General features: G+C 42.0%; 1 protein-coding gene across 2 annotated transcripts in view; it reads left to right on the top strand.

The window, feature by feature from the left end:
- ALG5 (ALG5 dolichyl-phosphate beta-glucosyltransferase) overlaps positions 1-23,682 on the top strand; it is a 44,534-nt gene that overhangs the window by 13,937 nt on the left and 6,915 nt on the right. For both annotated transcript variants that reach the window (XM_074982485.1, XM_074982492.1), the window contains 3 exons: positions 3,068-3,181; positions 6,964-7,023; positions 9,899-10,050. In XM_074982485.1, the coding sequence (XP_074838586.1) occupies positions 3,068-3,181; positions 6,964-7,023; positions 9,899-10,050 (326 nt within the window). The remainder of the gene's footprint in view (positions 1-3,067; positions 3,182-6,963; positions 7,024-9,898; positions 10,051-23,682) is intronic.

The following is a 23,682-nucleotide window of genomic DNA, read 5'->3' as shown; positions in this document are numbered from 1 at the left end:
ACTTTAAAGACTATCAAAATAGTCTAATATCTTTGTTTTCACTGTCAGCTTGGGATTGTTCCATGCACTTTTTATAAGTCTGTCAAAAATAGTAGCTGCCTTCCCGATTCTGATGTTCAGTTCTTCATCCATGGATAGGTTTGTGGCGACAGTAGATCCAAGGTAACAGAGTTGTTGAACCAGATCTAATTGGCTGCTATCCAGAATGACATTGGGTCCCTGAAGTATACCTTGAGTGAATACAACAGTTTTCTTCATGCTTATGTCAAGGGAAAACAACTTGCTGGCTCCGGATGGAGAATCCATCAGTGACTGTAGCATATCTTCATTATGAACGATGAGAGCTGCATCATCTGCGAGGAGGAGTTCCCTGAAGAGGACTTTCTTGGTCTTAGTTTTGGCTTTGAGTCTTGCCAGGTTGTAGAGAGAGCCATCTAATCTTGTGTGGAGAAATACATCGCTGCATGAGTTTTGAAAGGCACGATTTAGTAAAATTGAGAAGAATGTGCCAAAGTGGGTAGGGTCAAGAACACAACCTTGTTTGACCGTGCTGTTCATTGCAAACGTTTCTGGTGTAGATCCATCATATTGCACTGTTTCTTTCATGTTTTCAAGAAAGGATGTTATGAACTTGAGTAGGGTCGGGGGCAGCCAATCTTGGTAAATACTCTGTATAGTCCTGATCTACTAACTGTGTGAAACACTTTTGTTAAGTCCACAAATGCTATGAATAATGGCTTTCCTTGTTCTCTGCATTTTTCCTGTAGCTGTCAAAGAGAGAAAATCATGTCCATTGTTGACCTGCCAGCCCTGAAGCCACATTGTGTTTCTGGGTAGACTCAATCTGCGAGTTTTTGCAGGTGTTTGAGAATGACACGGGCAAATGCTTTGCCTATGATGCTCAGTAAAGAGATGCTCCTGTAGTTGTTGCAATCACACTTGTCACCCTTGCTTTTATAGAAAGTGATGATGTTTGAATCCTTCATGTCGTGTGGGACATCTCCGGCTCTCCAACATTTTAGGAGTAAATCATAGAGGAAGGGAAGAGCACAGCCTTTTTTGCCTTCAGGACTTCAGCTTGGATTCTGTCATTTCCTGGCGCTTTTCCATGGGAGAGAGCATCAAGAGCTTGAGACAGTTCCTCCTCCGTACTCTCTGCATCTAGTTCGGACATTTCTGGAAGGGTTGGGATGAGGTAGTCAAGTTCAGGTGTATTGTACGCTCATAGGAATAAAGACTTGAGTAGTGTTCCACCCATCTGGACATCTGCAGCTTTTTGTCTTTGTTCACTTGTCCATTTAAATGCTTCAGTGGGGCAACTTTGGTAATGTTTGGTCCGAATGCTTTCTTCAATCCATCATACATAGTTTTCAGGTCACCCAAATCAGATGCCTTTTGAGTACTAGAGCATAAATCAGCCCAATACTTGTTTGCAGACCGCCTGGATTCTCTCTGAAGAACAGATCTTTCATGTCAAATTTGATCTCTTGTGCTTCGAAATGGGTTCTTTATGTTGTTCAGATGGGCTTTGTGTTTTTCTTCAAGAAGACACCTAAGAAAGTCGGCATTGTCATCTGTCAGTCTGTGCTGGAGAATTTACATGTTCCAAAGGCAGATTTGGTACAGTTGTATATTGCATCTCTAGGCATGGACCATGTTTCACCGATGGTTTGTTGGTCCGGTTTTTGTTCCATTTTTGCACGTCAGATCATCTGTGAAGACAGAGCATTTCAAGGCATCTCTAGTATTGAGGGTATTGATCTTTGACTTGCTGCATTCCTTTGTTATATAAAGTTTCTTTGGGACAGTTTTCACTCTGCTGATGATCAAAGAGTGATCAGGGTTGCAATCTGCACTGTGGCACGTGCATGTAAGTTTGATGGTGTTGGGATGTTTCCTGCATACCAGTACAAGGTGAGATTGATGCCAGTGACTGCATTTGGGGTGGTGCCATGAAATCTTGTGATACTCTTTCAAGTTAAAGAAAATATTAGTGATGCAGAGCTGATTCTGAGAGCTGAATTCGAGAAGGACCATTTCTGTGCATTTTTCCAATACCGTGATGAGTGAAGCAGATGGGCCAGGACTGATGGTCGCATCCAACTCTTGCATTGAAGTCGCCAAAGATGTCTAGTTGTTCACCAGTTGGAAAGAAGTCGATAACTTTCTGAAGATTATAATAAAAGCAGTCCTTGTCTTCAGTGCATGACACCAACATGGGTGCACTGATGATTTTGACACATCTGCCAGCCTGATTTCCTTGAGAGCAGCGATGTTGACATTCAGTTTGTGTAGCTGTTGAGCTATGGCTGCTGTTTTGCATCTTGAGTCTGTGTTTGTAAGGTCATGGGCAGATTCAAGTCCCGGGCACATAGTCTGCACATTCCAGCTAGTGAGCCGGAGGCAAGTTGATATATTATTTTGTTTTATGGTTGGTACATCATTTACATCTACTTTTCAATTTTTGGTCTATCTCCATGCGCCCAATAAGGAAGGCAGATGTGGCGGATCAGCACCTTATTGACTGGGAGCTGCCTGGCTTGAGGTGGGCGGTAGCTGACCAGTGGAGCACAATGATTCCTCCCCCCGCCCCCCGACAAAAGTGACCCGTGGTGTCCTCCTCTTTGCCTGTTGAGGAGGGCTTCTAACCTGTAACTGCCACTTCCCGTGTTGTTTCCATGCTGTCAGCAATGATGAAGTGTCCTGTTTCAACACCCATTCGGGCCGGTCCCCTCCCTGCCCCAAGTACCACTGGTGCAGCCTGGAGGAGCCACCACCTTTTCCACTGGAGCCACCACTTGTATGGAGCAGCTCCAACCACATGGCGGGGCCTTTAGTGCTGCAGTAATACAAATTAATAACCACAGAGACTTTTTTTATCATTAAAATGTCAAGATTGGAAATTGCAGATTCACCTGTTTAGTTAAATTCCTTTCTAGAGTTCCATTTGGGTTCGCGTTCTAGAGATTTGATTTCTTATCTTAGACATCTGAGGCCTTGCAGCTAACTTACTATGATGAAAATTGATTTGTATTGGTACAAGTTTTAACTACTTTCTCATCTGTAGGGTGTCTTCAGCTCACGCGGAAAAAAAATCCTGATGGCTGATGCAGATGGAGCCACAAAGTTTGCAGATATTGAAAAAGTAGAAGAGGGTCTCAGAAATCTCCAGCCTTGGCCTGTAAGTTTACACTCCTGTCATTTTAGCTTAATCAGTTATCTGTGGACTCAGTTGTATTTCTCTTTATTAACAAGTTTCTTACATACATACTGAGTATATGAATTCAAAGTCCTAATCTTACAAATACACAAGATGTGTGTAACTTGAGTTTGACATCCAGGGGACTGTTTACAGTGCATCAGGGAAAGCACGTTGGAGAATTTACATGTTCCAAAGGCAGATTTGGCACAATTGTGTATTGCATCTCTCAGCATGGTCCATGTTTCATACATATGTATTTGCAGGACCAGGAGCCTTAATTTTCACATTTGACACTCATGATATCCTTTTCATTGAGTTTTTGAACTTTTGTGGCATCCATGCATTTTGTGTTGCTGAGACATCTTTCTTTCTAGTATAACATTTCACTGTTCTGTACTTATTTCAAAATTGGCTTTCCCTCCCTTTATTACTTGATATGTTGTTTAACCTAATTTGCTCCTACATTGTTTTGAGAACAACTTCATTTTATTCTAATTGGTCTGTTTCCTGTTAGCAGATAGCTAACTTTTAATTTACAGATGCCAGTTATTTCAGATTCAGTCCTCTAAGAAGACTGAATAACAGTACACCCACCCCTCATTTAATGAGTACTTTACTTATGAGTACTCACTAAAACGAGGAACATATATACCTACCTTTATTCACTATATGAGTGAACTTCCTCCACTTATATGAGCGGGGTCCCTGGGGGGGGGGTGGGAAGACCTGCAGCTGGCTCAGCTCCAGCTGTGGGGTCCCTGGCAGGGGGCTGGGAGACCTGCAGCTGGAGGCTTCTCCCTCCCTTCCCTAAGACATGCAGCTGCCTGACAGCCCTTCGGCTGGAGGAGGAGAGGGAGAAGGCTCTTAGCCTGGTTCCCTCTCCTCAATGGATCAGTTTCCTGGCCCCACAAGCCATGGGGACACTGGAACCAGCCTGCCTCTGGTTCCCAGCTCGTGCCACTGTGGGAGCCAGGAAACTGACCAGCGCTGGTGGTTCCTGGCTCCATTTCTCTTGCAGGAAAATTCGAGTTATGCAGGGGTTGCAGGAACAATCCCTGCGTAACTCCAGGGTTTGCTGTATTAGACACCCCCACCCTCCGTCTGCCCCGCAGACCTCACCCTCGGCCAGGTTTTAACTGTCCCCCACGGTCCCAGACTGCCTCCAGCCTTAAACCCTCACAGCAGCCCCAAACCTCCTCCAGCCTTAGATCCCCCCCACTTCCCAGCAGCCACAAACCACCCTCAGCCTTAGAGCCCCCCAGCAGCCCCAGGCTGCCCTGAGGCTTACACCCCCCGCAGCAGCCCCAAACCGCCCCCAGCATTAGACTCTCCCTGCAGCCCCAAACTTCCCCCAGCCTTAGACCCCCCCGACACATCCCTCTACAGCCCCAGCCTTAGACACTCCTCGTCCTCCCGCAGCCTCTTCACCAGGGCTGCTAGGCTGCGTGACTCCCCCGGCCTTCCTGCTCCCAGCAGTTAACTCATCAGCCAAGGTTTTAGCACCTAGGCATAAGGTAATTGCTATCTCTAGTGATAGCAATAGCTGCCATCTCCAGCAGTTATCACTATTGATAGACATCAGCCTGAGGCAGCAGCATTAAGAAACTGCAAATGGCTTCTTTAACAGCCACATGCAGCTGAAAACTGCCTGGCTGGTGACCTTTAACAAATCTAATAGGACCTGTGTTTGGGTCCCGACTCATAGGCTGGAAATCCCTGCTCTACATACATACACTACATCCTATTTCTGGTGCCAAACTATTCAAATACAGCAGAAAAGTACCTAAACTTAACTGGTTTATGTCAAGTTATAAGCCCTTGGGACGCACTGGAGACATGTATTTACATCAATGAAGGGTCCTGTGGCACCTTATAGACTAACAGAAAAGTTTTGAGCATGAGCTTTCGTGAGCACAGACTCACTTCATCAGATGCTGGTCTTGGAAATCTGCAGGGCCAGGTATAAATAAGCCAGAGCAAGGGTGGGGATAACAAGGTTAGCTCAGTCAGCAAGGGTGAGGCTTACTACCAGCAGTTGATCTGGAGGTGTGAACACCAAGGGAGGGGAAGCTGCTTCTGTATTTAACCAGCCATTCGCAGCCATTAGCATGGCTGGCTAAATACAGAAGCAGCTTCCCCTCCCTTGGTGTTCACACCTCCAGATCAACTGCTGGTAGTAAGCCTCACCCTTGCTGACTGAGCTAACCTTGTTATCCCCACCCTTGCTCTGGCTTTTTTTTCCCTGGCCCTGCAGATTTCCAAGACCAGCATCTGATGAAGTGAGTCTGTGCTCACGAAAGCTCATGCTCAAAACTTTTCTGTTAGTCTATAAGGTGCCACAGGACCCTTCGTTGCTGTTACAGATCCAGACTAACATGGCTACCCCTCCGATATGTATTTACATGTATTTTAATGGGAATTTAGTGCCTCTCTTATGAGTTTTTGCCTATGAGCAGAAATTTGGGAACCAATTGTGCTTGTATAGTGAGGGATAAGTGTACTAATATGAAAAAAATATTATTTTGGAGGTCACGTTGGATCACATTGTGCACCCCGAGAGGGTAACTATGGCATTTAGAGCTGCTTGACTTGAAGAAATTCACTTTCAGGTTGCATGTTGCTTAAAGACAGGTTGATGTGATACTTGTAACTCACCCCAAAATGGAGGGAGCAATATTTAGCTTCTATACTTATTTTTTTCCTCACACATTTATTCCCCATTGGTGTTGCTACAGAGCAGTGCACTGAACATAGCCAAGTTCTCAAACAGATGACGTTCTGATCCCAGTAGATGGAGCTAAATGATTAATATGACTTTTAAATCCTTGCTATTGAAAAGGCAGCAGACCTTAGTTCTTCAGAATTTTTTCTGAAGCCCAGAAATGATGTCTACTTTTGACAGAAATTGTGTGAATCATTTTAAATCAGGTCATTGGAAGTATCTCTTACAGTTGAATTCATGCTGAGAGACATGCCATTTCTACACAAATAGAACATTGCAGAATCAGGTTTTCTATTGCCCATTCCCTTTTGGAAGTCTTAAGCCAATCGTGCCCATGTGTATTAAGTATACCTAGACAATTTGTTGTCTAAACCATGGAATACATTCTACGTCTGAAAAGTGCAAAGAGGCTGTTGTGCCATTTGTGTGCTTCACATTGGCAGGAAGGTGTGATCAGTCTAAGTTGTGCAACTTCATCTACGTGAATAGCATAGCTGAAGTCCACATACACGTATCTATTTGGTGTCTTCACGGCACCGTGTTGACAGGAGAGCTTCTCAGGGAGGTGGAGTACACAAATTGATGGGACTGTGCTCCCTACTGAATCAAAACAAAAAGCAGTCAAGTAGCACTTTAAAGACTACTGAATCAGTGTGTCTTCACCAGGCCGTAGTTCAGCAGTCATTGCATTGATTGCAGCAGTGTCAGTCTGCTGGCAGGTATAGACATACCCTTACTCCCTAATAACACTTGAATAAAGTAGATCAATTGGAATTTGTCATATACCAAATGTAATAAGATTTAGACAATCCATAAAATGTAGAAAGGCTTTATTATAGCTACATATTCAAGCAACAAAATTCGTGTAACTCACCAAAAGCAGAAATTTCTATAGCTTTGGCAAATTCAGTGGCAAGATGAGGCTATCGTGATGCTTTAAGGTATCACATGAAAACCTGACTAGAAGAAGCTAGTGATTTAGAAAACGCTCATGGCGTTATAGTTAACTTCTATATCTTATGTACGTGTTCCTATGCAGGACCAGATGGCTATTGCCTGTGGCTCTCGGGCTCATTTGGAGCGAGACTCAATAGCACAGGTAAGTTTCTCTTTCCTCTTGTGAACTAGTCTCCTAGCATTGTTATATATGTTGCTGCTTCTTTTTTGATCTGATGATAATTTTTTGAAGAAAATTTTCATAGGTGTTCAGCATAAAAAATATTGTTTAGTGTTCTGGGGGCCTCAGAAAGTTTAAAAAATACTGCTCCAGACAGACCAACTTTGTATGTGACTATTATGCAAAAAACCCACATCAGCATACAGTCTAATATTACATCCATTTTTACTGATGTTTTGGCAGACACAGCATTTACTTTGCAACAAATACATTGATGAACTAATTTCTCTCACATCATTAGGTGACCTCATAATGCTGGGTTTTCTAGAACAAGCTGTGTTTTCAATGGTGTGCGATACTTAAAACCTTTCTAAAATATACACAAAATACTACAGTAACTGCAAAAGTCCAGTAGAATATAAAATGGAGTTCAAATCCTGATATGTCTTCTGCTTTTACCCCGTGCTTAATTTGTAATGAAAGAGTTTGGGGGTGCAGGCAATTAGATGTTAGGACGTAAGCAATTTTCTTTTACATCGATAAGTCATGCAGCAAACCCAGAGATGTCAGGGCTATGAATTGCCAAGACAAGTGGTGCAGAACCTTGGCACAAATTCAGCACGGCTTTTCCCTCTGGATTATCTGATAGCATTAGAGATCTGTTCTTCTGTCAGTGCAGTATCAAAGTTCCTATAAACATTAGTGAGTAGAAAATTTGCATAGTAGCTGAGACGTAATTCCAAACATAAATCCTGGACTCTATGTTCACAACACTAAAGGGTATAGAAGACCCTTACTATCTTCCTATGCTGTTTTTTTACCAGGTCAGCTAATCCCAAGGATCATTTGGCCTGATGCATGTAAAGCAGTGAGCCTCAAATGGTTGAGGGTGTGGAAGAATGTTTGCAGGGGTTGCATAGCATGGCCTGGGCCAGCCTCCACGGGGGACATGGGGGGAGCAGGGCGCAGAGGGGGAATGCCACTCTACCCTCAGCTGCAGTCCTAGTTCCTGGCTGTGGTGCTGCACCTGATCATTGCCTCAGTCACTGGATCCCACCGTGACCCACCAAAGCTCTACTCCCAGCCCCGCCCCCAGCCTAGGTCCCTGACAGCAGCACCAGTCCCAGCCTTAATCTTATCTGTGCTTCACCCCTCGGGAGTCACAGCCCTACTTCTGGCCTGGGGTAAGGTGCTCCAGATGGGCTAAGTGGGGGGGTGTGATGCGCAAAGGATGGGACTGGTGATACAGGGTTTGGAGGGACTATCTGATTCTACAATCATGTGACAAGATGCTGAAGGACCGTGTCCAGATGAAGTCCTTTGAAGTGCTCCATCTTTCACTCAGGAGGTTTCTGCTGGGAGATAACGAAGAAGCACTGGAATGGGCCTTTCTAAGGGCAAATTTGCTTTCCCCTATATCTCTGTGGTGAGAGAATCTTCAGCTGGTTTGGTACTCCTTGCCCAGTCATCTGTCAGCTCTTTGAATCATGCAGCCTATTCCCTGTCCTTATGTATCACTTAGGGAGAAGGAACTGCCTTTTCCACAGTAGCATTGGGAAGACACTGCCAATAAATATCCCTGCTTGCATAAATGCCAGGTGGGCATGGGCTCACAGGAGAGATGGGGTGAACAGCCTCTCAGGAATCCTCTCTGAATTCAGAGACAACAGGGCTGTGGAGCCAGATTTCACCCTGCAGCTGAGAGGGTCTGGTGTGAGGACCATGATAAGAGCTGAGAGCTTAAGAATTACTGATAAACAAAAGTTCTAACTAAAGCAAAATATGACAAAATCTACTAAAAACGTTAGAGATATTTGTGTAAACTAAATTACAATATCAGTCAATACTCACAATTGTCGTCTTCTTCTGCGTTATGTTTATATGTTATATCATTCATGACTGACCATACAGGAGAACTGTTGCTTTGTCTGCCGTATACACAATGTATACAGGCATACATCCTCCTCCTGTAAGTTGCATGATTTTGTGTCCTTAAAGCAGTATTTGCTTAAGCTGAACTGACCTTGAATGAAAGCAGTGAATGTATAAAAGGGTACTGTTTAAGTGGAATATGTTTGTTGTTCTTTTAAGGTCTGACATATATCTTTAATTTACATATTAAAATAATGGTTGAGATCTTTTTTACACTGTGGGTAAACTTCCTTAAATTTTAAAATCTAAGCTTCCAAAGCTAATGTTAAAAGTATTTTGTGTGTTTCAAACAAAATCATACTGTGAATGCAACATTATATTCTAACATGTCTGTCATTCTACTTATATGATCTGTACGAAGCTCTGTATATGTATTGATTTGTTTTAATTTGAGCCATGGAAACAAAGCTTTAAAATACAGAGTTGCAATAAGAAGTTCATTCTGTACAGGAATGTACCTCATTATTATAAAGTTACATACACGCCCTAAACTAATTGAAATGTAGAATATGCTATTTTGTAAAAATTGAACTATTGTGTAGAGACCTCAGTTACCTCAAAGCTTTTGTTTTGGGGTGTCAGAGATCGGAAACTGTGTAAGTGGGCGTTCAGGGTATTGGCCTGGGATTTGGGACAACCACATTCAAGTGCGTGCTCTGCTTGATTTGCTCTGGAATGATGAAAACCTGTGCAGAGCAAGGATTTCCAGCTGGGTCTCCCACATCCCGTGGAATATCCAAGGTGTGACTATCTGAAACACCTTTCCCCCCACCACCATTCTCTTTTCGTTCCAGTGCAGAACAAATAGAAATATCTAACCTCAGAATGGTCATGAAATAGAATTCTTGTCCTCTGTTGAGATCAATTCAGGTGTTCCTTTTGTAATGTAAATGAAAACATGTAATTTCTTGGCTTTTGTTCTCAGCGTTCTTACTTCCGAACTCTTCTTATGTATGGATTTCACTTCCTAGTATGGTTCCTCTGTGTCCAAGAAATCAGGGACACCCAATGTGGGTTTAAACTGTTAACCAGAGAAGCTGCCTCACGGACTTTTTCTGCTCTTCATATAGAACGCTGGTAGGTCCTTTCATTTGTGTTAAATTTTTCTGGTTTTAATTTTTGTAATAATTGATCGAGGTTGTGAAGATGTAACTCCCATAGCAGAACTGCGATAAACCATTTGCATGTGTATGGAAACAGCTGCTCAATCAATTTTAATCGGTTCTAGCACTTGTCTTTTGTATTGCTCTTCACATCTGTTATTGTCTTAAACTATTAACATGGTTGCAAAGCATTGAATGTTATATTAAGAACTACACTAGAGGACAGAGTTGGATGTTTGGATGTATTTCTATTAACTCCGTTACCCTTCATAGAAATTTAGGACTGGAAGGGACCTCAAAACATCATAGGGTTCTTCTCCCGTGCTGAGGCAGAACCAAGCAGATTTGGACCACCCATGACAGGTGTTCCTGTAACCAATTCTTAAAATCCTCCAATAAGGGTGATTCCGTAACCTTTCTTGGAAGCTTATTCCACAGCTTCACTACTCCTATCATTAGGTATTTTTCCAAATATCTAGCCCCACTCTCCCACTTGGGCTGCATCTACGCTACAAGATGAAATCGATCTTAAGTCAGTTAGCCAGATTTTTCCAAATGCCTGTAAATTCCATTAGCTCAGTTTATGGACCACTAAAATCAACATAATATCAAAATCCTAAAATCGTAGTAACCTGATGGGTGTAGCGTTCAGTTCAGATTTAAAATTCCAAATGAAGGTAATGAGGATGAGCCATGTCTTAAGTCGAATTCATTAGCCTCCACAGATGTCCCGTGTGTGCCCCACAGTTCTCTGCTCTGGCCTCTTACGTCTCCAGTGCTCTCAGGTGCAGAGGAATTAGGCAACAGGAAGACTGGTACAATTCAGCACCTGCAAGGCCGTGGCTGTAGGATCATGAGAGGATGAAAAATCTTTCTTCTTTTTCTTTGCTGGTAGCGCAGCTGTGGGGTCTATGCTTCTGTGTATACCCCTGCTAGCTGCCTTTTTTTCTGCGCTGCCCCCTGCCCCCGTACCAATGTGTCAGCTAGGCTGTGGGTGGGAGTTGTGCTTGAGTAGTATGAGAAACTTCTTTTCAGCCATTTACGTGTTGTCCTGACCCCCACATCCCCTCCCCTCCCCTCCCCCCGGATGTGCCACACGATCTGGAACATTCCTGCGCCCAGCCACATCACATGGCTTGACCGCAAACCAATAAAAGGACGTGCTGCGCAAGGTGCCAGGCAGATTGCACGCAGTAAGGGTCACAATTTTCAGGGGTTGGCTGTAGATGGGGGTCTTTTAGCCACTCTGAGCCATATATGTTTCAATGAAGGCAATGTATTAGCTGTACAATTACCACAGTTGTCCTTAGGGTCGTCTTTTCCAGGTCCAAACCTGACTGTAGGCTGGTGTCTTTTAGCGTGGTGAATCATTAGAGTTTCTGTGTAGGAACCGTGTCTACTTAAGCATAAGGGTCTTCTTTTGGAGGGGCCTAAATCCAGATTCAAGTTGCTGAAAGGGCCTCTGTGGGTGGTCACGATTTTTGTGGCTGTCAAAAGTGTACTGTCTTTTAGCCATACCCAGCCATTATTGATGATTCATTCAAGTTTCAGTGTAGCAACTTTGTCTACTTAGAGTCCTCTTTCCCAGAATGCCTAAATCAATATCTAAGCTCAAAAGAGAGCCTAGGCACACTGTTTCAGTGTAGCACCCATCTCTGCTTAATCATACTTAACATGGCAGAGGAAAGAGGGAATAAAATGTGGGAAGATGTTGTCATATACCCACGTCTATTTGTGGGACCAGAATACAATGGGACTCAGGGAACTGTGGGATAGGTTCCCACAATACACCGCAGCAGCACGTGATTTAAGCTACTTGTGTGTGGCAGCAGTAAGTCAATTTTGTGGGGAGCTTGTGGGAAGGTGAAGATGCTCAAAATCGAATGGATAAAACCCAGCATTAAGAAATGGATTTTAGTAAAATCAATTTTCTCTCATAGTGTAGTTGCAGCCTTACTTTGGATTAAGCTTATTACTAGAGGCAGCTGCAAAAATGATCGGCAGATAGCCTCATCTGTGGATGTAGATACCTGCTCATATAAAGCAGATTTGAAGGCTTCTGTCTATTACTACTTGTCCTGCCTTCAGGGGACTAGGAGACCAACTATCCACAGTCCGTTTTATGTATAGTCACATATTTGAGGACTGTTATCAGGTCCCCCCTGAGTCTACCTACCTGAAAATTAAACATGCCCAGTTTTTTCCCTTGTAGGTCAGGTTTTCTAAACCTTTGCTCAGTTTTATTGTGGTCTGAACGCTCACTGATTTGTCCACATCTTTCCCAAAGTTTGACATGCATAGTTGGACACGCTACTACAGCTCAGTTTTCACTAGCAGGGTAGCGTGAGACAATTCCCTCCTACGTCTTAGATGTGTTTTTTCTTCCCAACTGAAGCACATTGGCTCATATTCAGTCTGTGATCTATAATAACTCCCATATCCTTTATATACACTCTCCTGTGTATTCCTCATTTTGTGGTTTGGCTTTTATATTTTTTCTTCCTAAATCAAGTACTTTGCACTTGTCTTTATTGAATTTATCCTGTGGATTTCAAGCCAGTTCTCCATTTTGTCAAGCTCATTTGACTTCTAATTCTGTATTTGTAAATGCTTACAATCCATCTCAGCTTGGTATTTGAATATTTTATAATCATACTCTCCACTCCATTAGCAAAGTCATTAATAAAAGTATTAAATATTTGCCCCAGGTCTGACCTCTGTGGATCTCCAGTAGATACACATTTGCAGTTTAACAGCAAACCATTAATAACTACTCTGAGTATAGTCTTTCAACCAGTTGTGTGCCCACCTTGTAGTAATTTCATTTAGGCCACATTTCCCTTGTTTGCTTATGAGGATGTCATGGAGTACGATGTCCAAACTCTTACTACAATCAACATGCGTCAAATGCACTGCTTCCTCCCATTCCTCAGGCTATTAATCCTGACAAAGAAGAAACTTAGGTTCTTTGGGCACGATTTTTTGACAAATGTATGCTGACTATTCCTTATAATTTTACTAGCAAATGTACCCAACATTGCTTGGGTCCTTAACTGAAGTTATTTTTAAAAAATATAATCTCAGTCTCTACCTGGCTAGTTTTCTTACTGTGACTGCCCCCAGATGTCACTCTGCAGAATCTCTGCTCCCTGCACTCACTGCCCCCCAGTGGTGAGTCAGAAGTATGTCATCCCACTTCTCAGTGCCCCTGTCTTTCCATGTTCTGTGTAATCCTGGGATTTCAGGCATTTCCCACTTTCCAGGCACAACTGAACCCTGACTTTGATTTAAGTTGGGGTAAAAGGATGCTGCATACCGAATTTCACAGTCATAGTTCTTACAGTTTGAGAGGTTCTGGCACATACTTAGCACTGAGAGGCAGGCAGGCAGCCACACTCTGAAATATATAGATTATCGTGTAGATGTTTACAAATTGTCTTGTGTCTGGAAAGCATGTAGAAGAAAAACTTTTATTTAATTTAGGACTTTTCCTGTAAATTATATTCCAAACTCAGCTATATGATGCAGTTACGCAGAATTTCTCTTCCTCAGTACTTCAGAGGCATACGATATGCAAGGGTGGAGAGATGTGTTAGCCAGGTTTTCATATGGGGTTAAAATACAAGAAGGCATTTGCGCTACACTGATGGGCCTCAGTGGATGGTGATGTCTAAGCCTTCCTCTGATATGTGATATAAGAGCTATCTGAAAGTTTGAAATTTCACCAGCCTGTGTTGCTTTCTAGCACAACTTCCCAACTTATTACTTGTTAACTGACCCTCCCTCAAATCATTACCTTATAAGTATGTTAAAAGTAAACCAAAAAATATCATTACAGGAAGCCTAACATGTAAAGGAAATTTCTGATGTGCACTGTCCATGCTGTTCTATTACAAAGAAGTGGGCATTAAGACGATACTCCTTAAAATGGAAGAAGAGCAGTAAAAACCATGACTACAATTGCATGGTTTTAGTGCTGTCATTCATTGTAACTTAGCACTGGAGAGGGGGATGGAATGTCCATTATTAGAGCAGCATGGTGATGACAGCTATAGTGGGTATGTCTACACGGCAATAAAACATCTACACTGGCCCATGTAAGCTCATTCAGGTTTGCAAAACTCAGGTTATGGGGCTGTAAAATTGCAGTAGCCCAAGCAATGAGGTCAAGTAATGGGGGAGGATCCCAGAGCCCAGGCTTCAGCCTGAGCCCAAACATCTACATTGCAGTTTTATAGCCCTGCAGGCCTGAATCAGCTGACGTGGACCTGCTGCAAGTATTTTATTGCAGTGTGGACATGCCCAGGAGACTGAAATGCCATTTCCGCATGAAGTGTCATAGTTCCTGTAGACTTTATACACCATCTTTCTTGCCAAACAAACATCATCATGGGCTAGGTCCAGACTTAGTTGAGTATAATCTAGTCTTTCAAAATGTCTTCATCTAGGAAAATCTCTTGTAGAAAGATATTTTTGTGTCTCATTACCCTGACTGCTTACTAGAAGAGAGTTCGACATTCAGGCACGTGCTGAGAACTTTTATCCAATCATGCTAACCTCATCAAATCCAGTAAATGTGGTTTTAGGTTAAGGTTTAGGTCAGTAGTTGTGGCCAAGCCATGTTGCTTCAAAAATGAAGATGCAAAATGGCTGCAGGGGAATGGGAGGGTGGTGGGGCTGCTTCAGTTTATAAATTTCTAACTCAGTGTCAGGGCAAACACATGCTGCAAGAATTTTTAAAGCCTATTGCAAATGAGGTGGTCTCATGTCTTACAGAGGAGGATTTGAAAGTGCCTGTACAGAATTTAAGGACTCAGTTTTCAGCGCTGGAGCACCACCATTCCTATTGATTTATCCTGGAATTGTGGTGCTAAGTACCTCAGAAAGTCAGTTTCTAGGTGAGTGTTTTGTCCAAGGTTACAATGAAGAATTTAGTAGAGCCAAGAATAGAATTTATAACCTTCAAGCATCTCATCTGCTTCGAAGGAAAAAAAAATTAAATTTTATAGATCTATTTCTAGTCATTCATTTGCATTAATGTTATGGACGTTTCCATGATAAGCCCAGCTCTTAAGTGTTGTCCTTCAAAATATATTATTTTCTGACGGTCTCTTTAATTTTAGGGTGTATCTGTTACTTCAGGAGGCTGATACAAAAGCTGTGAGAAACCAGCGAGTGCAGTTGCTATTTGGCCTTCTCAAAGAAAAGAAAAGGGTCCCTGAAAGGAAAATTGTTTTCTTTTGTTTGACATTCATCATTTTCAAATAACTCCAGTTGCTGATACCCTCTAAATAACATGTAGTAAATAGTATGCATTCCTTTTAAAATATATGAGGGTTTTGTGGCTCCTCTGTCTCTGTTTAAGGGACTCTGCAGCGAGAGAGAGAGAGAAATCAGACACAGTGAAATAACTACACCACATGCAGTTAAAGATACAAAATACATTGGGGGTTGGGAGGATAGAGAACTATAACTTCAGTTTATTAGGAATTTAGGTTGTGTATAACTGTAGTAGGTACCAAATATTAAGGAACAGGTGACTTTTCAATTTGGCACCCTAACCTGCTTTACTCAGAGGTACTGTGGTGAAAATAGCCTTACGCTTTACCTTGCTTTGTAGTAACTTACAGAGTAATACTGCTGAGGGCTTCTGATGTACATAAAACTTGGAGTCCTGTATCAAGAATGCTTGCTGTCTTAGTGCAAAAAAGTGACTCATATTTTTCCATTAGTCTGTGCAACTCTTCCAAAGTAGCAAATTTATCTAAAACAAGAATAGTTTTTCCCTTTGATATGTAATATACCTTTCAATAAATTTCTAGTTTCGCTGTGTATATTTGCATCCAGTCATTACATGTTTTATTAATAGATTTGCCCTATTTAACTATTTAGCAGCATAATTCACTCTTTAAAAACTGCATTAATTATTGAATAAAACATTTTCTGCACAAAACTGAGGCTCTGGCAATCCAATAACTGAAACTCCCTGTGGATAAATCTGGGCCCTGATGCGTTTGTGATGTGTAACTTGGCTGAAGCTGAGCAGCTGATCTGGCAGTGTACTATGGAGGCTGCATATATCTCCTGAGATTGAGCGAAGGTAAAGGGGGGGCCCACCTTCTTCCTGCTGCTGCCCAACAAAGTCAGTGATTCCATCCCAGCAGGCCTCTAGTCAATATTAGAGAGACAGTCTGAATTTATTGTGTCTCCACAAGGTCCCTGAAGTGGGGGTGGGGTGTGTACACTCTGCCTTGGAGCAGCGGGGAATCCTTAATGGACTCATATACCACTGCTAGCCGATGATCTCATTTTGTGTTTGTCCACTGGGGACTGTAGAGAAGCTGCTGTTGGAGAGCAAGGATAATCTTGATGCTGCATAGGGACTCTGGGATCTGGATTATATTACCATCTCCTTTGTAGTTTGTAGTTTTCCTGTGAGATGCGGACAGGTTACTTAGTTTCTGTGTGCTTTATTTCCCTATCTGTAAAATGGGGAAGGTACTTCCCTCATATTAATGAATTTGTTCTCATACACCCTTTTGAGTTAGGGAAGGGCTCAAAAGCTAGCAATCATGTGGAGTTGAGTTACATAGCAGGGAATGGATTAATGTGTCCTTTCCTCCGCTGTAACTGGAATACAGGATTTGGCCCTTAGCCAGGTATGTTAGAACAATTTTATAGTGGGGGTGCTGAGAGCTACTGAACCAGACTGTAAAATCTGTGTTTAATGGAAACCATCTCAGGCCTGGGTGTGCAGCAGTCCCCTCTCCCATGCACTTCTAGTCCCAGCTGTTGCACCCTATAGCTCTTGCCTTGAGGGAATAAAACTAAAGATAGCATCAGTCTCCCCTTCAAACTTTCTTTCTCTTGTTAGGTCACAACTTTAACATTAACTGCAGCTTTGTGTATGGATTTTAAAAACAAAAAAAAACCCCGTCTGCTCTTCTTTTGCAGAATGTTCTAGCCTTTCTGATGCACATATAAGTAGGCTAAAGTTAGGAAATGATGTATTTATTCCGTGTCTTTTGGGTAAGCTATATATTATAGCTCTTTTATTATCTAAGACTTGAACTAGCAATGGTGGTGTAATTTGTCCAGAAAACATATACATGATGGCTGCATCTGCAACAGATGCGTGTCTACAGAAGTTACTGTCGAAAGAGATGTTCTAACAAAACTGTCAACACATCGCGTCAGCACACAAAAGTGGATCATCTGTGGACAAAAGGGCCCCCCAAAGTGCCTAAATGGCTTGTTTGTTGACCGTGTCCATTGACAAAACACATATTGTGTGTAGATACTCTGCAAGTTTTGCCGGTAAAAACCTCAGTTTTGTCTGCAGAACACTTTAGTGTAGATGTAGCTGATGGCTATGCAAAACCGTAAATCTTTTTACCCTTTTCAAGTTTTTCTTCATTTTTTAACAATATTCTGAAAGCACGAAGTGGCTAATCCTACAAGGTCATAGTGAAAGTCATTAGCTGGGTCTACACTACAAAGTTCTGTCTACAGAAGCCACAGTTAACAGTTTTGCCAACAGAACCTCTGTCTACAGAACACATCCACACCTAATAGGGACTCCCCCAGTCGATGCCCTCTGTTGACAGAGAGCAGCCAGCTTGTCCAGGCTTCTGTCAACAGAACAGCCAACTGGAAGTTCTGCAAACAGGGCTTCTAGGTGAAGTGAGCACATGCACACGCACACACACCCCGGAGCATCTACACTACTTGTCTTTCAACAGAATCTGTCTACAGAGGCGCTGTGCCTCAAACTTTCAGGACATAGCTCTGCTGGGAAACAGCTTGTGTTCTGTCAGCAGATTCTAGACAGAACGCATTCGTAGCCTGGGCGCTCCCTAGTTTTGTCAAAAGAAGGCCTCTTCTGTAGACAAAACTCTGTAGTGTAGACACAGCTGTAGAGATTAAGGCCAAAAGAAACCACAAGATCGTCTACTTCAGCCTCCTATACATCACAGGCCAGCACCCACACACTAACCCAATTCCCAGTGACATCAGGAGAAAAGTGGATGTGTACATCATCTAGCAGGGCTATGCCTTGACCTTGCACAGTCACTTTTGTGCACCTCAAATGCCCTTCGCTTTACTCCTCAGTTTACCTACATGACACACAAATATGACCTCTCCTCACTTATAACTGGAAATTGTTTTACATCTGAAATAATCACAACTAAAGTTTTAGAAAGTGAATGAATGAATCCAATCTCATTCTAGGTTTCTCTCATGACTCGTTTTTTCTCCTGTATTTTTGGAGCTTTGTTGCATATTTGAGCTTTAGTAAATCAAGAGATATTTCATGCCAAAGCTAACTTCTTGAAACAGAACAATCTTCACTCCCAGAAGGTACTGTTTAACATTTTACACTATACAAAATTAATAGCTGCTTTTTAAATGGAAGTCTTCACTTCATTATTATCGACCTGCATTCTAAGTTTGTGCCTACTGTGAGCTATCACAGCTGCATCCTTTATAAATCCTTAGATGCTTGAGCTTTCTCATGCAATTAGTGCCAGCCCAATTGTAACCGTGCAAAGTGTCCTCTAAATGTAACTTGAATTTCTGCCACATCAAACACAAAAAGATGAACTGTTGAGAAAGTTCTGAGAGAAGCGGGGGTGTAGGGGAGAAACTACTGAACCACATCCAGTCTTGTGGTGAAAAGTGACTCCAAGCTGAGCTTCACACATACGTGGAGGAGTTCAGCTGCTCCGGCAGGCAAGACCCCAGGAATTCCTCCCTTCAGATAAAGGGAGAAGCAGACTTTGGTGCTCGGTACAGAGAACAAATGCTGAAGTAGCACACCAGAAAGAGAGAGTGTCGTGTCTTATTTTGGGGCACTGGACCCTGTCAGTGCAGCTTTTGAAATGAGAGGAGCAGCTATCCAAGAGAGAGCTACATTTTATTTGGGTCTCTCTCAGCAGCCTGTTAGCATAGCTCACTGAAGGAGTGAGTGTTGAGAGGGCATTCACACTCAGTTGTGAGCCAAATATCTTTTGCTAACAAATTTGGTAGTATAAACAGTGCAGATGTCTTGCTGCTAGACTGAACAGAATGAAAGGTTTTAAAACTTCAGTTTTTATGTAGTTAACAAACTACCAGAAAAGAATGAAAACAGTATTTTCAGTTTCTTCACAACTGGGGCCTCCTGTTTCTGTTTTTGCCTCCCATGCCATGGGAGGAAAAGACATGTCAAAAAATCTTCCTTCATAAAATCTGATGCCCATCGTCGCAAGTTTCAGCCATTATCTTACTCGTGAAAATCAGCTCCAAATGTTACTTGAGTTGGATCTCTGTGGCTAAAGCTACACTACAGTTTCTATTTCAGGGTACGTTTATGTCCTGAAATAGAAACTGTGTGGCCAAACACTGTGCTCAAAATAGCAGGGCTATTTCAAATGCAATATTCCATTACCCGTAACTGTGGTTATATGAGGGTTGCCGGGAAGTTCGAAATAGCCCCTTATTTCGAACCCCAGGGCAGTTTAGGCTGTACCACATTCAAAATACGGTAGCTTGAAATAACTTACACAGTTGCACGCCACAAATTGTGTAACTATGAGTTATTTCAAGCTAGAGCTACAGTGTATCCCTATCTTCTGTATTTGTACCATTCCACCTTTCTGTGTATGTTCCACAAACGGTGACCAGTGTGTCGTTCGCCTTAATGTTAACTCTTGCAGCAGTTCGAGAGTACACTCTTAACTTGCTGCATCTGACAGGATAACATGGGTAGAATTGGAATATTTTCAGTGCCGAGATACTGTCTTATTGAGGGCCATAGAAGTGTCTAGATAAACTAGCATAAGCGTGCTCTTAAACACAATTAATGTTTGTGAAATGCTTTGAAATCCATAAAGAGAAGGTATTATAGCTGTGCAAAGCCATGCGAAGGACTACTTTATTGGTCTTATAACATTATAAATTACTTTGCCTGCATCATGTTTACAAATAAAGGGTAGAAATTTTCTTGGGATTATTTTTAGAACTGCCTTTTGTATAATCATCTGCAAACATACCACTACACACACAATGTTTTCCGAATTTATTTCCAATATAGCGAAGTTTTGACATTGATCTAAAATGAGAGCAGTTTCCAAACAAAGAACATATGCTTTATGTTTTAGGCTTTGAATCTGATTAAACCACTAATCTATTTCTGAGAAATAGATGGAGCACATATTTTAAATTAAAATATAAAAGAAAGGTAAAACGCTTATATTAAAAGCATAATGGACCCAGGAATTACATGTTTCCAGATTTAAAGTGCTCTTTTTATTTATGCAAACGCAATCTTAACCTGAAGGATGATTTATGTTTTTGTTTTTCTTTTTTTAAACCCTAAAGCACTGAAAAAAGTTTAACCTACCAGATGGCTACACTGGTAGACTGTGGTAAAATTGGAGTCAGAAATATTTGCCTTTTCAGATCCAAATGGATCTAGTAAACGTTCTTTGCATCTTGGATTCCTTTTCCTGCAAGAAGGAATCACAAATGCCAATTGTTAATTGGTAGATCTTCCTCATGCTGGATGCTAGTCACATGAAGAAAATTCCAAGAGTATTTTTATTCTTCTCAGTCATTGACAGGTGCTTTAGGTATCTGTGACTGGTCAAACTTTTATTTGCAAGACAACTCGCAGTTGATTGATTGGATAAAATGTTTTGTTTGTATAATTTTGCCTGAAAAGGTACATCATGTTGTGTGTCAACAGCCTTTTTGAAATTATGCTGAGCTAGTGAATATTTTAAAAATTGTCATTTGTTTCTCTAGCATAAGCACTAAGTGTGCTCTTTTAGCAAAAATATTACTGGTAAAATGGCACCTTCTTATTTCACAGATCTGAGTCTTACTGTATCCATTGACCTTAGTGACAGGTTTTCATAGAATCATAGAGTAGGACTGGAAGGGACCTCGAGAGGCCATCGAGTCCAGCCCCCTGCCCTCATGGCAGGACCAAGCACTTTCTAGACCATCCCTGAAAGCCATCTATCTAACCTCTTCTTAAATATCTCCAGTGATGGAGATTCTACCACCTCCCTTGGCAATTCGTTCCAGTGTTTGATCACCCTGACAGTTAGGAACTTTTTCCTAATGTCCAACCTCAACCTCCCCTGCTGCAATTTAAGTCCATTGCCTCTTGCTCTATCCTCAGAGGCAAGGAAGAACAAGTTCCCTCCCTCTGCCTTATGACACCCTTTTAGATACCTGAAAACTGCTATCATGTCCCCCCTCAATGTTCTCTTTTCCAAACTAAACAAGCCCAATTCTTTCAGCCATTCTTCATAGGTCATGTTTTCTAGATCTTTGATCATTCTCGTTGCTCTCCTCTGGTTTTGTCCCTCCTCTTAGTCTTGCAGACTCAATGCAAGTGAGGGAATTAGTTGGATTTGATGATTCTTTGTACCTTGCCAACAGAATTATTTGTCAACTAAGCCCTGACCTAAACTGTTGGTTAATAATAGTTATAATTATTATTGTTGTTTTAAATTCAACAAGCCACGTCTCTAACCAACATAGCTATACTGAGTGAAAAAACCCTTGTTTAGATGCAGACATAAAAGCAAAAAAGCCAATAGATCTTTTCATTTGGGAAACTCTTGCTAGATTAACCTTTCTCCTTTAGTTGGGTTTGTCCCTATAACAATACTGGCAGTACTTTTCCAGTCTAGATAAGGTCTACATTCCAGTTAGCAATGTATGTATAACAAAGGGCCTAACTTTGTCCTGGAGAACACTTCTTGCTCGTGATGATGCACAAGCAGGAAGAAAGCCCATCTGGAATTTCAGAACCCAAGATGAGTGTGCGGGGCCAGCAGGATAAACATATCAGCAGTTGAGTACAGCTGATGTGGAGACTGACACAGACTGCTTGTGAATGCTGTTACAAATTATGTCCCGAGGTTAACTAAAACAGTCTTAAATTGTGGCTCAGGCAAATTACTAGGGTTAAATACAACCAGGAACAAATATTTGTTCCTTTGTCCATGCTAAAATTTAAGATCGTGCATGTAAAACTGTGTCAGAGGACAACTGGAAATAAGCATACTACTGGATCTTATGAAAGCAGTCCTGGATCTTGCAAAATTCCTAGATTCTGAACCTGAGTCCCAAATGGCAGATGCACTCCCTTAATCTGGGGGCAGATATCACACTTGCAGATTAATGTGTTCGTGACCTCTGAATCCACCGTCACATTGTTTTTGCCCGGATTAAGCATCAGATAGTTCACTTGTTCTTGCTGAGATTACAAAAAGACAGTAGGTTCCATTGCACCATCTGGTTCTGATGAGATGGAGAACTGGTTATCATCAGTTTATGGAATACACTGCAGCCTCTTTCGTCGCTAACTCAAGTATTGGATGTGCATGCATGTTGAAATGTAGTCCAGCAGTATCCCGCCACGAGTCCTTTTCTTTTAGACATAGGAGGAGGGAATGGTTCAAAGTTAGGACATGTTCACATCTTCACATGTTCCCATTGTAGGAGGGGGAAGCCCTCTGCCTGGTTCTTGCCTGGGCCATTAGTCCTTTACTTTCCTGATCACTAAAATTTACTGACAGGTGTTTTTTGTTTGAATATTATTCCAGTGGGTAGTAATGTCTTGGCATTGCATCAATCAATTTCTATAGGGTGGTAAAACTTACAATAATGCCTAGCTATTGATTGGACTCTTCATTAGTTCACTAGGCTGAGCAGCATTTTTAGACCGGTTTGTGCAGCATAATTCTTTGGACAATTAAATGATATGTCTCTGTTAATATTTCTCGTCAGTTAGTACGTGTAATGGGTATTATGGAGTTATAGGTATTAGAGCAAAAAGTTTGTTTGCAACTACTCAGAAGTAAAAGTAACTAATGGAGATATCTGTGTTTACAAATATAAAAGTCGATCAAAAAAGACAAGTAATACAAATCTAAAATTTCAGTAACAGGAACAAGTAATTATGTAGTAAATTGCCTGTGGATTATTTTTTAGAAAACAGTTTTTAAATAGCAACATCACTTGGAACAGATTCAGCACATTTAGACAAATTCATTTACTGCAGTAACTGGTTTTTGTGGCACCTAATAAGCCCTAGTCCCACTCTGGAGTCCTCCTGATTAGAGATTATTGCAAACCTCTGGTTCCCTAGTTAACTCTGTTGTCTTCTGTGCCTACTGTCTCTTTCTAAAAATAAAAAAATTTTCCTGCCGGGCAACAGAATGATGTCATCACGTCAGTCTGCAGCCCAGAGAGTGGAGGCAAGGGAGAGGTGCTGGGGAGAGGCACCAAGGCAGGAAGGAGAGGTCCTGGAAAGGCCAGGGCTGGCCACACAACCACCCCACTCCCAACTTGCCCCTCTGCCCCAGCCTCTCTTCAAGCTTCCGCCCTCCCCTTTCCCTGCCTCTGCTCCTGCTCTGGCCCCTCTCCCTACCTCTGCCCCCGGTCCCATCCCCTTTTGAGCACATCCTTGCAGCCTCTTGATTCTGGGCTGTTATTGAGGCTAGAGAGGCCGGAGGCATAATTTAGACAACCTCTTTAAATTACTGTAACCTCCCCAGGCCGTACTTTGGTTGACTTGTAAGGCTTCCTGGCATTCTACAGTACT

This window comes from Carettochelys insculpta, chromosome 1, assembly GCF_033958435.1.
Source record: "Carettochelys insculpta isolate YL-2023 chromosome 1, ASM3395843v1, whole genome shotgun sequence".
Lineage (NCBI taxonomy): Eukaryota > Metazoa > Chordata > Testudines > Carettochelyidae > Carettochelys > Carettochelys insculpta.
This window is presented reverse-complemented; position numbering and strand designations above follow the sequence as displayed.